The sequence below is a fragment of the Tenebrio molitor genome, chromosome 1, assembly GCF_963966145.1.
Source record: "Tenebrio molitor chromosome 1, icTenMoli1.1, whole genome shotgun sequence".
Lineage (NCBI taxonomy): Eukaryota > Metazoa > Arthropoda > Insecta > Coleoptera > Tenebrionidae > Tenebrio > Tenebrio molitor.
In genome coordinates this window covers 12,125,431-12,141,140 of record NC_091046.1, presented here as the reverse complement: position 1 = coordinate 12,141,140, position 15,710 = coordinate 12,125,431, and the positions used below count along the sequence as shown (strand labels likewise).

The window sequence follows — 15,710 nt, the reverse complement described above, 5'->3', positions numbered from 1 at the left end:
TACACCTGTGCGAAATAAATTGCTGGTTGCATGGTTCATGTGACCGCAACTGATAAGAAAATATCGTGAAAGTGATTCGACTGGATTGATTTAACTGGCGATGTTTTAAGATCTATTTATTATAAATAATAAACGACTGATATAATACTTTATATACAATTTCTCAAGTCATATCAATTTGTAAAATGTTTATAAATATGGCAGCTTATCTATTTATCATACGCAAGATCCTTTACATTATCTATATCACAACAAAAATCACTTATAATTTAAATTGCACTCAAAGAATAAGTTTGGTCACAACAATCGTAATTCACCACATGGAGACTTCTTGCAGTTTGTCAGATTTCGGCCTAAAATGCATAGTAAAACAAAACTAATTTCCCCAAAGAGTGCGAAAATCTTCACCTAGGAATCACTCGGTGAATTGCCGGAATATTTCTAGAAATAGATGACGCTATCGACTCTTGCGATAGAGACCTGGGTGTAGGTTTTTGTCTGAAATCGTTACTGGGACCATGAGGATAATTCCAATTTGGCTTCGCTCCTAGCTCGAAATTTTGAATATGGCTATTTTTAATAATATCATTGTTCGATTTTTCTTCACGGGTTTTCGAAGATAACCGACTGAAACGCAATCAACAATTCCAACAAACACAATCCTCTTTTAGACTCACCGCAAGATCTTAGTGCCTATACCTACGGGTTCTTCTAACTTGCTGTTGCTAGACCTCTTCTTCTGAAATCTTCTGCCTCGACTGTCTTCGATGATTATGTGCCTGTCGTAGGGAGTGTCGTAATCTACCTCGAGAATAGTCGAGAAGCTGTGGGGGAAAATTATCTCCAGAGCTGTAATAATGACACCAGCTAGCAAACAGACACTTCCTGCAATACCACAGAGTTAGAAGGGCTATAGGACGCCAAGCCTTGCGGTCTTTTTACCTGCGATCAAGACCAGCCAGTAGCACCAGCCGAAATTGAAGTGAAGGGTGCTTCCTTCTATGTGCACAACTAGAGGAGTCTCGGGTAATAACCCAAAATAGCCGCAGGCAGTGGCCAAGAGGAGGAAACCGCAAGTGGTCATGAGGACAGCTCCGTACCGAGGAACCACGATCAACATGAGATTCATCAAGATCCACACGGAAAAGGATGTCCTAGAGGGAACAAATTGACGCGAGTTCTAAAAGTGTGGTGTAGTTTCCACGTACCACAACATAATGATGGCGTAGTATCCAGCTGCTCTGTACTGTCCACCCCATGACAGTCCCTCTTGTCCCATCGTAAAATACTCAGCTACGGTTAAAATAGGAAATGGCAAACCTCGTACCATGGCCTCTTTATAGCTATTGCCCATTTGGTCTGAATTCAGCCACAAAAATTGTTCGTTAAAGTCTATATCACTAGTCGAATTGTTAGTAGCCGACGCTGAAATCATGATTGCAAATGATCTGAATGGAAATGTCAACAGAACAAAAATACCTTGAAGGGTAATGTTTACATGTCTCAGTCCTACATATACCCCCACATTAGAGGCGATTTTCTCCTTTGAAAACGCTTTGTAAGTGCTAATGACTGATGCATTCGCTACATGCCATGCAGATCCAAACAGCGTCACTAAAACAACGTAAATCTTCGTTTTATTTAAACGGTTTTATGGTAATTTTATTAGTCATTAATTTTATATATGTATTCACTTTATGGACGACGTAAACAAAATGTCATGTTTGTGTCTGGTTTTGTGTACAAACAAATCATCAAGACTAAACAATTGTCAACTTGGACACAAATATGCAGTTTTATTTTGAATAAAGAAGTCCCAAAGTAGTGGACATCATTATTTTATTGAACTGCACCCACGAAAACACCAGATTAAGAGAAATATGTTTTTAAATAAATGTTCCATCAGAGAGGCGAACTCGCTATACCGCACAAATTCCGCACCTCTACGTTCCGCACAGATGTATCGTTACTGGTTACTGCGCAGCTTTCTGACATGATATCGTGATGAAATAAAGTGCAGAACACAATAATGAATTTTCCATTTCTAACAAACTTCATTTGGAGAAACACAATCCATCAGTTTTTGATTCAAACAGAGAATCAGACAGACAAAAATTCTGAAAACTGCTAAAATGTTTTCTGTATCGCGTAAGTAGCTCAAAAAGTTCAAAATGTCTTTAAATACCGAAATAAGATACAGGTTCCGATTTTATTTATATGTATAGTTGAATTTTTTTAATAAACAATTGTCAAAACGTTGTCTCGTTGGTATGAGCCAAACTGTGATTTTCATGATAATACGATTGGTCACATTGAGTGTCAACATTTTTTTATGTAACTGAGCCTGCGCCCTAACGAGCGAGAGTTTATTTCAAATTCGTAAAGGTTTCTCCTGATTTCTCATTAAATTTGTTTTGAAAATGAATTCACGGAAGAAAGGTACGGGAAGTGAAGTGAACATAACCTTAACCATGATTTGGTGTCAAATTGTTATACAGCTGGTCCATATGTCCAAATTTTAGGGTGGTACAGTATGGTTTTTTACTTCATTTTGACACTGACAATTGTTTATTAAAAATTTTTCACTATATATGTATAGTCGGAACGTTATAGATGTGGATTGGGGACTCGTTGTTAAGTTGGTACTACCAGCAAAAGTAACTAGGCGGCCCAATAAGGTATTTGGAATTTATGACAGATCTCACTAACGTACAGTTCAATCATAAGTTTTAAGAGACCTTGAGTTTGACAATCCACATCCAAAACGTTTTAACTATAGTTTGTTTTTTAATCAAAGAACCACAACACCGCAATTTACACGCAAAATTGAGCTGACAACGTTGTACACTTTTGACATAGGGTGAGAAATCTCATCATATAAAAATTGAGGTTATTAGAGACATTAGTAGCGCAGCATGTTAATAAAGTTAATAACAACTGATAACAACTAATTTGAAAGTTTAATAAATGTCTTACTTTGGGAGGCATTTTTAAAAACACGTTCAAATTTTCAAGGACATTAAAAATGACAAGCGCCGTGGTCAAGCATTGGCTGGTATAGCCAATAGATATCATCGAATTCCCTAAATTTAGTGAAATTTTGTATTTTCAAACCTAAATCAACAGGTCGTGGTTCATTGATTAAAAAATAGACTAAGTATATGGATTAACGAAAATTCAATTTTTTTCTGAAATAATCTTTTTCAAATCAAATAACCTTCACTAAATTATAAGAATCTTCTCTGTCAAGTGTGGTAGCAGCTTCGCAACGTTTGGGACCGCTGATCTGAAACCCGTGTCATTGTATTGTAATTATAGTGACCGCCTGTTGATAAATACTTCTTTTAATCGTACATTCAGTATTGACCAATCTGCTGATGTAACTAGGCAAGCTAAACAAACTTTGAATGCAGAAATTTAATAAGTTCTTGCAAATTCAATAAAAATGTCAGATTCAGCTTTGAGATTGACAGTTACGGCGTGCGTCCAACTGTTTTTCATAACGAGTCTTGCCACCGTGCTACAGCTTGGATTAAGACTGTAAACAGTTTTATTGTATTAAAGGCTTATATAATGCCAATAGTTGTCCGCTTTATTAGAAATTACATTTGTAGTTTATTGGCGAAAGAAGTGGTGTTACAAGAGTGCAAGCACAAAATCTGGGTAATTACCATATCACAGCAGCGGGCAGTCCGACTGTGACGTCTGAAGTGCTAATTCCACAAAATATTTGTTTGTTAATCCACGTTTGGAGTTAACTTAATTTCGGATGTGGTTCAATATTTTGAAAAGAACACAAAAAATAATTGTGCAAGATCTAAATTCTATACAAAAATTTCGCTATTGTAAATGTTTTCAAAGCACCAGATGTAGATAACAATGACGAAACTGCAATGACAGACCACCTAGTAGGTTTTATGAAATAATTAGGTGACGGTAAAATATAAAAAACCAACTAACAACTCACCTAATATTGTAGCACCCACGAATAGGCTCAACGTCACAGCGAAAAATGTGGTGAACCGCTGGAAAAAATTTAAAAATGTAATTAACCAAAGGGGACTCTTGTGGGTAAGAATTTGATGGTGTGCAACTGTTTAACAAACAAAATTAAGTTAATTAAGGTTCTCTCCGTCCATTGTAATACGTTTGGGGGTCTTGTGAACAGTTGGGAATTGGTCAAATTTGCAAGATAATTAAATGCAATTTCGTTTGTTCGTGTGACGACAACTAACATTTTTAGGACGTTCGAGAGATAAATAAGTGAAAAGTTTGCCCCATTATTAAAATTCTTTTCTAATAAATTTTAATGAACCGTAACATTGTTCAACTTTCATCACTTTTCAAGGTGTTTCCATTTAATAATAGCAAACAGTATAATTTCTATTTTTATATCAAGAACTGTCAGACTCGTTAGCAAATTCATTAAACTGTCTTACGGAAAAAAACTGCAATTAGCACTTGCACCCACGCGCTTTGGACACGAGCTGTGTCCATATGGGGCCAGCCAAGCTTTCGGCCAATTTACTCCTAGTCGAATATTTTAAATCTCTGCACCATAAATAATTTTTGTGAATGTAAAATTTGAATAAAAATTTCGAAATATATAATAGGTAATTAAACGCACGCGTCAACTTTTTAATTAAAAATAGTGCGAGATAAATTTTCCAATACTTGGAGCGGTTCATTTTCACTTTTATCCATCACGCGGAACTAATTACCGCAGTAAATACGCGAAAAATGCGTCCATTTTTTTTGGTTTAATTATTTTAATGGTGCATGCCATCAGCGTCACTTTCATCCGAACGGGCGCCGCCATGTATTTTGATGGACTGTGAAATGTAATTATGGCGGAATTTTAGTAATTGTGTAAAAAGTAGCACCTACCTCTTTTCTAATACCCGGAAATATAATTAAAAATGCCACATAAAGAGTACAGAAAATCGTTAAGAATGTGATGAGTGTTACGTCTCCAGTAACTGCAGTTCGATTATTGAAGCTGTAAAGTGTGGGACCTCCATCGTAACGGAAAGCATCAAACCACCCCTTCATGGCAGATGTGCACAGCTGTAACAGAAGAGACATTTTTATTGAAAAACGTCGGCGTTTCATTTATACTTTCATTCTGTCTTAACTAGCATTCGATGGTTATTGAAAGGCACTCAAGTGAAACACTGGATGGGCGTTATGCGCGCTATTGCATGCTTGGAAAATAGTTCGTGATCTGCAGATGTTTTTCCCTTGAGTGCACATGCAGAATCTTTTTGTACATGTTACATTTATACATTCTGTGTTGCAAATCGTTTGAAACTGAAAGTTGTCTGTTATTCTGCAAAAGAAAGTTTTTAAATTGTGATTTAATTTTAATTTAATTTGAATAAAATTTACCAACGGTCAAAACAAGATTAATGTCGAGTAGATTTCATTAAATAAATTAAAGATTTCCTTAAAATACTTTTTAGAATTTTTAAAGTTATTTTAATTATGTAATAGTGTACTGAACATAGAACGAGCAACAAACACATTTGTGAAGTTTCTTCTTCATATGTATAAAACTATACAACGGATTTCACAGTATTCCAAACTTCCAGAAAGGTAAACAAAAATATCAAAATGTTCGTGGTGTTTGCTCGAACTTGCTAGAAATTCAGGATTTAGTTAGGAACCATTAACCTTAATACATAGGTTGCCATTCTTTTAAATAAATAAATAAGAATAATTTTAGAACTGCTGTTTCTCAAGGTAAGCCTACTAATCTTTTCTGTCTATTTCTGACAGAAATCGCAACTTTATCAACATTTTGATTTTTTAAGAAGAGAATTTTGCATAAACTAAAATATCTCGCGATTAGAAGATGGAATATCTAGACAGCACGCTGGAAGGAGTAGCAGCTAGTGTCTAGTTTTTCTTCTAAGTTGGTACTGTTCAATAACGTGGAACATTGGTGTGGTGAAGACGCGCATGCTGTTTTTTGATAGGTTTTATTTGTGTATTTTTGCTTCAATGTTGGATATTTCGAGTTCAACTTCTGATAAGAAGAATCTGCGTTGATTGTTTGGCCTTTTAAAGAATCACTTCAAGATACAGATCTTCTTTAAAATTTTACTAACAATTTTTTTCCACAGCAGATTTGTCGAACCACTGGTTCGTATTAATGAAAAAAAATCAATATCTCATTGACGACTTCGATCTAGAAACAATTATGTATGGAAAACGGATAGTTGTCCATTTCAAGGTTTGTCTGTAAGGGTACTACCTTGTTATGGAAAGTATCGAAACTAGTATAGGACTGTGAGCCCACGACATTATCTCCTTTTAATCTGAATATAGTCCTTGGGGTAGAAGGAGCATTTTAAACAATTTTCCGGTAATATTCTTTTAAGACTGCGAATAACGATTTGTCAGTGGACACTAGAAATGTTCAGGCACGCAGGCACATTAATGAGAGATAAAAAAAAACTGCGTGTTTAGATGTAGTATTAAAGGCTTTCAAAAATGACATCCACTTATAACAAATGACTGCACGGTGTTTAATTAACATAAAAACATGTTTCAACTGTTTCTAGTAATAGCAGATCAATGTTTTGACGTAGACTTGACCAAGTTTTCAATATAAAATTCATGAATCGTCTTCCGAGAATCCTTTAAACTGTTGTAATTCTGGCCTTTAATTAAACTCTCGATACTATCCCACACACTTTCTGTCAGATATAAATCCGGAGATTGCGAAAGTCAACATAGAACATCTATTCTTTCTTCTCTGACCTATTTTTAATAAGTTTAGATAGACGTTTTAGGTCGTTATCTTATTGAAACTGGTGACGTTAAGTCATTATTTCGTCGAGATGTGGTAAACTCCGTCCAGCGAGAGATTGGGAGAGTTTAAATTGTAGGCTTGTAACCCAACACTACAAAATGCACTAGAATACAATACAAAAAAATTTAATAAAATAAATTATTGTGGTGGTAGCTTTGAAATAATTTCGTGGGCATTGTAATCCTACGCCAATTTATGCTTTCACAGCAAATTGTCAAATTTCAGCTGTTGTCGTTGCCGCTATCATTTTGAATCGTCAACACCGTGTGTGGCTTATTTGCTCTTTCGTCTTCAAGTGAGGTATTTTGTTGTGTTTAAAACTTCTTAATTATCTGGGATAAGTTAGTTTGTTCGTTTGTATTGACTAAGTTCTGTATAGTTAACCTCCGAGTAATGTGTGTTTTGTTCGTTATTTCTTGCTTAACTATTTTTTTTGTGGTGTTTAAGCTTTCAAAGTTTTTAAGATTAGTTAGTTTGTTGTTTTAGTTTGTTTCTGTTCTATAAGTTCCCTATTGTTTACCTTCGAGTGCCTTTTTTAAATGACATTTCTATTTGTAAACATGAATCCCTTTAGTGATATCACGAACAATATCTAGACTAATGCAAAGGTATGAAGATAATATTTTTAATTTAATTACATTGCTTTAAAACTGTTTTGTAGGCAACCCGAAGCTATTTGACTGTAACTGGCAACCCAGCAGCCCAGAGGATGATGCAAGTGCTTATTCATTTTTCATAAATGAAAAACTTACAACTGAAAGTCCACTGGAGGTTGCTTTTCATACCTTATAACACAAAATAGTATTATATCATAATTTTATTGACATCATCATTGATTAGGTCAGATTAATCAAGGGTTAAAAGTATTTTTCTTAAAGATCACTGCGAGATGCTTAAGAGTTAGCAAAAACACAGTGTCAAAGTGTAAAGATGGTCCAACTAAAACATCATCAAGAAAGTTGACGAGGCAGCGTCCCAGAAGAGTTACAGCAGACTTGCATTGCAATATTAAGCAAGAAGTTCATCTTGTACTCAATGATATGGTGCAGAGCAGTAAGACAAGGGTTGTGTACTGTAAAGCTAGTTTTTTTTTAATGAAATATTTCTTTTTTAAATTTTCAGTCTTGTACCGCCAAAGGCTCTTCTGATGTTTATTCAATAAGTAAAGTTAATATTCTAGAATATATTTATTTTAATAAGTCAAATTGAATTCGGACTGGGGCACGATAATAGGTCATTCAGACAAACGTCTGCAGGAAGTCTCAGGATTTAATTTAAATTAACCTTGACGATCTCGTTGTCCATTTTTGTTTTATGTTTATATTACGTATTATGTCTTAAGGATACTCGAGCAGCACTGTCCATAATTTTGTGTACCTAAGTCAGAAATTTAATTTCAAATTAACCAGTTACTGCAGGTGAAAACAAGAACATATTTGATTTTATTTATTTGAAAAATTAAATGCAGGCGTCCTTCAACCCAAGGAATTGTTTTATTTTAACTCCTAGTCCCCTGAGAAGTTCCCCATATTTTGCTTCACGAACTGATCTTCCGCTATTTTGAACACAACAGTTTCGTAGACATTTCACGCCCAGCAAAATTAAGTCGTTTGATTTCGCATTGATATATAAACGATCTTGTTGATTGAGGTTTTACTTTTAAATATTCTTGACGCAAGTAGTTATCAAGAGTACACGTCTTCGTGTAAAATACTGCAACTGTAATATTTTCATTCATTTTATCTCTTATTCGTTAAGGTACTTCCTTAATTAGAGCATAATTTCAGGGCACAAAATGTTACTGCTTGAAGGATATATTTCAAATTTTACGCGCGCTAGGTACTACTTTCTCTGCGTAGAATTTAGTGATTTTTATGTCAACCAATCTCTCGCTGGACAAACTATACCCAATTATTCTCCACAATGTAACATCAATCCCATCAATTTTGGATTCAAATAAGTGTCCCCTACCATAATGCAGGGTTGTTCAACCATTTTGAACTCGTGTACCTTATAATTAGTACAAAACGCCTCACGGGCTATAAAGCGACTGAATTTCTACCTTTGTATTTACGCATAGCTCTACTCACGGTTCCTTTGTTTCGTAGCTGAAGCTGGAGGGCCACGAGAAAGGCCTGAGCCTGACTTACTTTTTTGTTTGTAAATTGTATGATTTGGTATCATAATCCTGCAGTTTTAAAGAAGTTATTTTATTAGTGAATTTTTTTCCAGTTTTTTAGAATCCAGTTTAATGTCGGATACTGATACAGTACAACCAACTATGAATCAAAAATATTTTTCCCACCAAAATTTATCAGTAAGTAATTATAAACAAAAGCATACATTTTTTTCTTCTGCTAACAACGGGAATCATAAATTATGCTTTACTTTTGAATAATAAAAGATTAAAAATTCTGAAGAAAAAAAATCTTTTAAAAGAGACATGGAAACATTACTACTATTTTGTTTACCGCTATACATTAAAGAGTGACATTTCTTGAATGAAATGAATCCTCTAAACAAATATTGTATTGTATTCTATTGTAATATTGTTTAAAAAATAAAGCTTTTATAAATAAATAACAATAGAAATAGCCAAGTTCCAAATCGTTTTCAATTAAAACATTCTGTGTGCCAGTTAATACCGTCTGAGGAACAATTACTCTTTGAGTTGGCGATAAAAAAATTTGCTTGAAATTGGCAAAACTGTGAATTGTACTACTACGGCGGCCAAAAATTTTTAGCCGTCACTATTTTGACATTCATGTAAAATGTAAATAAACCTCTAGGAACCGTAACCCCACTTTCGATTCTTGTCATTTTGACATGCATATTGTTATCCTGACAATCAATTTACACTGTTTAAAGCTCAGATTATTCCAAAAATCCGACATGAATGAACAAAATTAAATGGATAACCTGAGGTAAACGTCTGTGTAGTAGAAAATGACAAAATAATTTCGAGTTTTGAAATTTACCAACCAAAAAATATCAATCATAATCAAGACGGTAATCATAGTGACAATAAAGTATGGCTTAAATTTTTTTTTGAAGTGACCTAAATTGACGGCTAAAATTTTTTGGCCGTCATAGTACCTATTTCCGTTAGTTTCATTGTCATTATTCATTATTGACAGCTGACATGACACATGAATTTCACATTTAAACGTCTTGGTTTTTGTAATTTTTTATTGATAAAATGATGGTAGTCATTTGGAGCAGCACCTTTAATTTAAATGCTTTTTTTGTTCGACACTGTCAGAATTTGAGAATTTTTCCCTGTGTGAACGGATTTTGATAAATGTCGCAACTTGTCAAAACGAAACGTCAAAACTAATTTTAAAGATTTTAAGCGATTTGGAGCCTTTAAGGAACTCGTCGAACAAAAAATTCAACTCGTTCGTGTGTAAATTGGGCTTTTTTTGGCCACTCGTTAAATAAACTACGAGTACTATTTCCTCGGGCTCAATTCTTTGTTTTTGAAAACTCCTCATTTTTCAATAAACCGTTGCTTCGCATCACATAATCGGTGATCTATCAAATTCCCGTCACTTCCGGTTATGTGACAAATCTAGCCAACAGGGACCCAAAAAAGTCACCATAGTTTTATTGCCAACTCAAACAGTAATTGTTGCTCACGTGGTACATTTCATTATTAAGTTAAAACAATTGTCAAATTACTTTGAAATGTGCCACTAGATGCGTGATATATACATTTTTAACAAAATCGACCGTTTTCTCACTTCTATTTAATTACCGTTAATTAGTTTAATTAAGCTTGTTTTACAAAAATGAATTAATGAAATACACATCTGGGTTCTGGCAATGAATGTTGATCACACACATCTCAATTCCGTCAGGAGAATCGTTATTTCAATTCATTTCATTTTATTTTATTAAGAGGGAAGTGTTGATCAATATCCTGAGCTAACACGAAAATCAATACATTCTGTTCTGTCTAGCAATACATTTAATTGGTTCGATTTAACAAATTCCGGAGAAAATAATATCGATCCAATTTTCACATGTAACAAACTGTAAAAATATCATCCGATCAATGTCATTGAATTTTGACGTTAATTCTAACCTATTTCTCGTAAGAAGGTTCACACTATGGACAAATTGTAAAAATGTGTCAATTTTATTCTGACAGTTCCCGTTTTTTTGCAACCAACTGTAGAACGGAAAATTACAATTATTGTTTAATGTGTCAACTTAGCCACAGCTATTTTTTATTAATAATATAAAAAAATACAATTATTCAAGATAAAATAAAAATTACTTTTAAAAATATGTGATTAGAGAAACTTTTTGGTCTTACAGATCTTTTTTTATTGTTCTGAACTTGTTATAAACTATGAAATCTGGATAATGTTTAGATTAATAATAAATAACTAAGCAATTCAATTTAGTATTGAATTTTTCAGTGTTAGTGTCAGCCCAAAATCAGCCCGTAAAAATTCACTACTGTTGACATAAAAATAGAAAATCAAATGACGCTACAATTTTTTTCAAAGTTCATAAAAGCTTTGTTTCATTAAACATACATTCCATTAATTGCACACTTTAATTGTTTGACTTTAATCAATCGTTGCATAAAATTCACAAATCGTCATTATTTAATATTATTCCTGGCAGTATATTTAAATTATGAATTCCTTTTATGACTGCTGACTGCATTCAGAGACGTATAATTTGATTATTTTCTACTTAATAACTAATGAATTATATTAATAACGTTAATAACAGACATTCAGAATCCTTAATTACCGGTTTATCCATGCTGATTTTACGCTCACACACGAAGCTAAAATTGGGAAATATATCTCTCCACAATTAGTCACACTTGTTTATTTTGCCCTTATGGACCGGCAACTAATTTGCGTTTCTGTTAGTATTTAACATTCGCATCATAAGTGGCTTCGATATAATAACCTTCACGTACCTGAAGCCTGCGTAGGTGCGCAATTTTTTCAAAATAAAACTATAAACAAATTATTATGCAAACAGTGAATAACAGACAGTGATGGAAAATAATTTTATATCTCACTGCGAGAGGAAGTCTAATTGAAGTTTAATTCAGAATTTCATCACTTTTGAAAAATACTCTTCGGGAGAGGTGTACCGCGAAGTATCCGAGAATATGTGATGGTTTAGCAAAACTTCCTGATGCGTTGCAAGTGCTTCAAGATTCAACCATAATATAATTTTTATGGTTGAATGTGAAGGTTCCAAGTTAAATACCTACTCCTACTGGCCTTCTGCAGATTTAACAAACCGGTAGGCGATCTTTAATTGGAAGAATGAACATGGCAACCTGACTTCGGGGCGAAAACCGAATCGTCTCACCACCAAAATGTCACTTTCTTCCACTCACCACATCAAATATAGCGAGATTTAACCGTCATTTCAGTGTCTTTAGCACAGCTCACCCGAACTATTACTATAACGATTTTGTTTGGTTCATTGTTGGCATTAAACATTCACTTGCACAAGTGGTTTTAACGTTGCGGACACGCATCAACGACCACATCCGCCTCACTCTCTTTTATTAAGAACTATGTAAATCAGAGTTTCAGCTCTCCACAGTCCGGCATACCATTCTCTTATATGGCCATAACATCACAATCAAAAGAGGCGCCAGAAAAAAACGAGTAGGTGGAATTAATCGTGACTGGATGATGGATTAACTCGAAAGACAAATTTTGACGAGTGACCTCTTCGCTGAACCTTGCGAGATTTGGCCCGTTTGTTGGTGATGGTCAGCGAGTAACAGGAGGAAAGTCGATTTCAGATATCACCATCGCCGACTAAATGGGGCGCATTATTATATTCGATGTTATTGTTCGTGCAACAATTGCAAATCTTTCTACTAACTAATTTTGCTCAGTCTCTTTCCTAATTCTTACCAAATTGGTTTAATTGATTCGCAGAGAGATCAGACTTCTGTTGCTATTCCGCGCAATTATTCCTTGGGAAATTGCTATTATCGTAGAATCTATAATTTAACGCCAAACCAATCATCGACCGGACACACTGTAATTTTACTCAAAAGCGGTAAACCACGTAAATTTTAAAAAACATTTATTACAATTATTAATATGCCTGCAAAACAATGGCTCAAGGATTCCACACGTTTTGCACCACGAAACGAATTTCGTCATGCAGGTTGTGGTACAAATTCGCATTGTAACATGTGTAGCAACTATCATTTTAAATAAAATACCTGATTTTAATTAACAATAATAATTAGTAACAGTTTTGTTCGCTGTTGCTTGTAGTGCTCGCACCAAATCAAACTGCTGGAAACATTTTTCGGGTGAAGGTTTTCGAAATTGCTTCTTTCGAAGTGAAGTAAGTTTCTGAGTTCCACCAGTTTTAAATAAAATAAAAAGAATGTGTGCACGACAGAAGAGAAAACTTCTATGACGCTCCTAATTGATTTTAAGTAATATGTATTTTAAATTATATTATTATGGATGATAGTACCAAGTACTCCAAAGCAATCAGGAACAAGGCATAAATAATAATTAATACATACCTATTATTTAAATCGGTATTAAAATCTCCTCTTCAAATCATGTAAGTTCCGATTGAATAGAGCAGACCCTGCTGTTGTATAAATTACCAAATTTTCATGGATTGTAGATTTTTAAATTTGGCGCATATGAATGACCGTTTTGTTCTCTCGTTGTTCTCTGGCCCGAGCCTGACGATTTGAGTGTGACGATTTTAGCGTGACGCATGAAACTAATTCACCGCCCGTGTGGTGCGCCTATAGTATATTAAAGAACAAGTATTATAAGGGTTGATTTGGCGCACGAGTCCTAGGTGTAGAAAACGAGCCGTAGGGGAGTTTTCTATGGAACGAGTGCGCCAATGCCCTTATAAAACGAGTTTTTTATGTTATTTTTTAGAATTTGCACCCTTGTTTTAATTTTTAAATAAAAAAGTTAAATTTTCAAATTCTAGGGAATTTTGTATTAATTTTAATTCAAGGTAATGGATGCAACTGCATCTGCAACAGATGTTAAAAAGTAGAGTTTGAATGTTAATATTGGAAGTTTTTTGGTGTAAATTACAATAATACAGTGAAATATTGATAAACATTTTCTTAGTGCTTTCACGAGTGCTTTAATAGATAGCCATAAACGACTCCAACTTGGATACAATAATAGACCTATTAGAGACGCAATTCGAAAAAAGAAATTTTCACTTCAAAAAGAGTCCGTAAAGTTCATCACATTTCTTTATATCTAACACTTAATACAATATTCATAATCTTTATAATGGAGAGTAGTACTTTACATTACAGCCGACATTGATTGGCCAAAAAAGGCATAACAGATGGATTTTCAGGTCGATGAATGAACCTTCGGCGAATGAATTAATCACACAGTGCCAGCAAAAAATGGTAACAAAAAATGTAATTGACTTAATTGTTTATCGGCTCAACCTTGCACTTTAATGCAATTTAAAACTTCGTCCGGTTCATTGCGGACTTGAGAAATTTTATTTGAACTAATATGAAAAAATCTGCACCAGAGTTTAATTAAACGTTAAATTTAATTAACGACAAGTGCTGTAAAACTGACCTATCTGCATTTAATAAAAGTTTAATTGTGGTTATAAAGCGGATTTAGTCGGGCGTAGAATTTTAAACTGTTAATTGATTTCGGTCTTTTTTTCGCACGTAAAAAGCGTTCATGGACCCAAATATTTCTTTAAATGGGCAACACGGTTTAAATGTGCTTAATTTAATTATCATTGGCGTATTTTCGGCAGTGAACGATAATTGTAATTGAAATTAAATGTCTGAGTTTTGTCGGTACCAAATTGAACATAAAGCTTTGACATTTAGAATCATCATCTGTAATTTGAACAAAAGTAAGGTACAATTAATTTTTTTGTGATTAATTTTATAATCTATAATTACTGATCGTAAAATGGTTTAAAATTGTGTAAATGAAATTATTTTAGTGTTGGCGTAAGACGGGTGGAATAATTTGAATCAACATATGCGTAAAAGTGTTAATTAATAGTGACCCTGAAAAGCACAGCTAAATTACTGTTATTATTAGTTAATGTCTTCCTTAATTGTTAATACACAAATGATCATATGAGATGAAAACAAACGGTCAAAATTTATTTGTTGCCGTAAATTTAATATGGGACATTTTTGGTTATTAACTCGGTTAAAATTAGCCTTCTCTTTCATTAAGTAGCGAATTTAATTAATACTCTTACTTAAATTCTACTCTCGGCTTCCGGGATGGGTTGGTCGAGATATTTTAGTAAATGGTGTTAAACATGCTGTTTGTAGCAGCAACTGCAAATCTATAAATAGAAGATATTTTATAATCGATCGAAGGATGTATGTGCCTTCGGTAATAAATAATAATAAATAAATGGTATAAATCGTACGTTTGAGTAAAGTGGAAATCAAATAACTTGGCATGCATGCAAGTTGAAAAGGTTAATAATTTCTCTTATCAAAGGTGCACACCTAACACTCTTGGGTTATTAGTAAATACGAATAAACAGTCTTGCCTTGTGCTGATTGGCAGGAAAAAAAAATCACAAAAAAAATACTGGCTCTTTACATCTGAAAGGCGAGCATCCGTGATATTTCAGTGGAGCCAGGAACGGAGTGAATACCTTTTCCAACCGGAATAATCCACCAAACGTCGAGAGTTTCACGTACAAACGTCACTAATAACACCATTTAACTTCTTCGCGGTCGTCAACACCGCGAGGTTTCAGGAGCGGACACTCTTCGCGCGACGGACGCCTATGTGATAAGACCAACGTACGGCGATACTGGTGGACTGACGATGGCCGTGAGATCTTGGGCAGGAAGGAAGGTGCCGAGAAGGGAGAAGCTTACGGCAAG

At 34.2% G+C, this 15,710-nt stretch overlaps 1 protein-coding gene across 10 annotated transcripts in view; it reads right to left on the bottom strand.

Annotated features, from left to right (window-relative positions):
- Nucleotides 1–99: 99 nt before the first annotated feature.
- Nucleotides 100–15,710, bottom strand: part of mol (dual oxidase maturation factor 1 mol) — a 31,845-nt gene continuing 16,234 nt past the window's right edge. For 2 of the 10 annotated variants that reach the window (XM_069044077.1, XM_069044096.1), the window contains 8 exons: nucleotides 4,888–5,067; nucleotides 3,968–4,025; nucleotides 1,480–1,614; nucleotides 1,209–1,425; nucleotides 943–1,154; nucleotides 678–885; nucleotides 409–627; nucleotides 100–353 (listed from right to left, as the gene is read on the bottom strand). In XM_069044077.1, coding sequence (XP_068900178.1) covers nucleotides 314–353; nucleotides 409–627; nucleotides 678–885; nucleotides 943–1,154; nucleotides 1,209–1,425; nucleotides 1,480–1,614; nucleotides 3,968–4,025; nucleotides 4,888–5,052 — 1,254 coding nt within the window. In that variant the 5' untranslated portion in view covers nucleotides 5,053–5,067 and the 3' untranslated portion in view covers nucleotides 100–313. Of the gene's footprint in view, nucleotides 354–408; nucleotides 628–677; nucleotides 886–942; nucleotides 1,155–1,208; nucleotides 1,426–1,479; nucleotides 1,615–3,967; nucleotides 4,026–4,887; nucleotides 5,068–12,061; nucleotides 12,173–15,064; nucleotides 15,155–15,367; nucleotides 15,693–15,710 lie in introns of those variants that run through there. The other 8 variants (XM_069044069.1, XM_069044118.1, XM_069044110.1 and 5 more) reach the window with 8 other exon arrangements.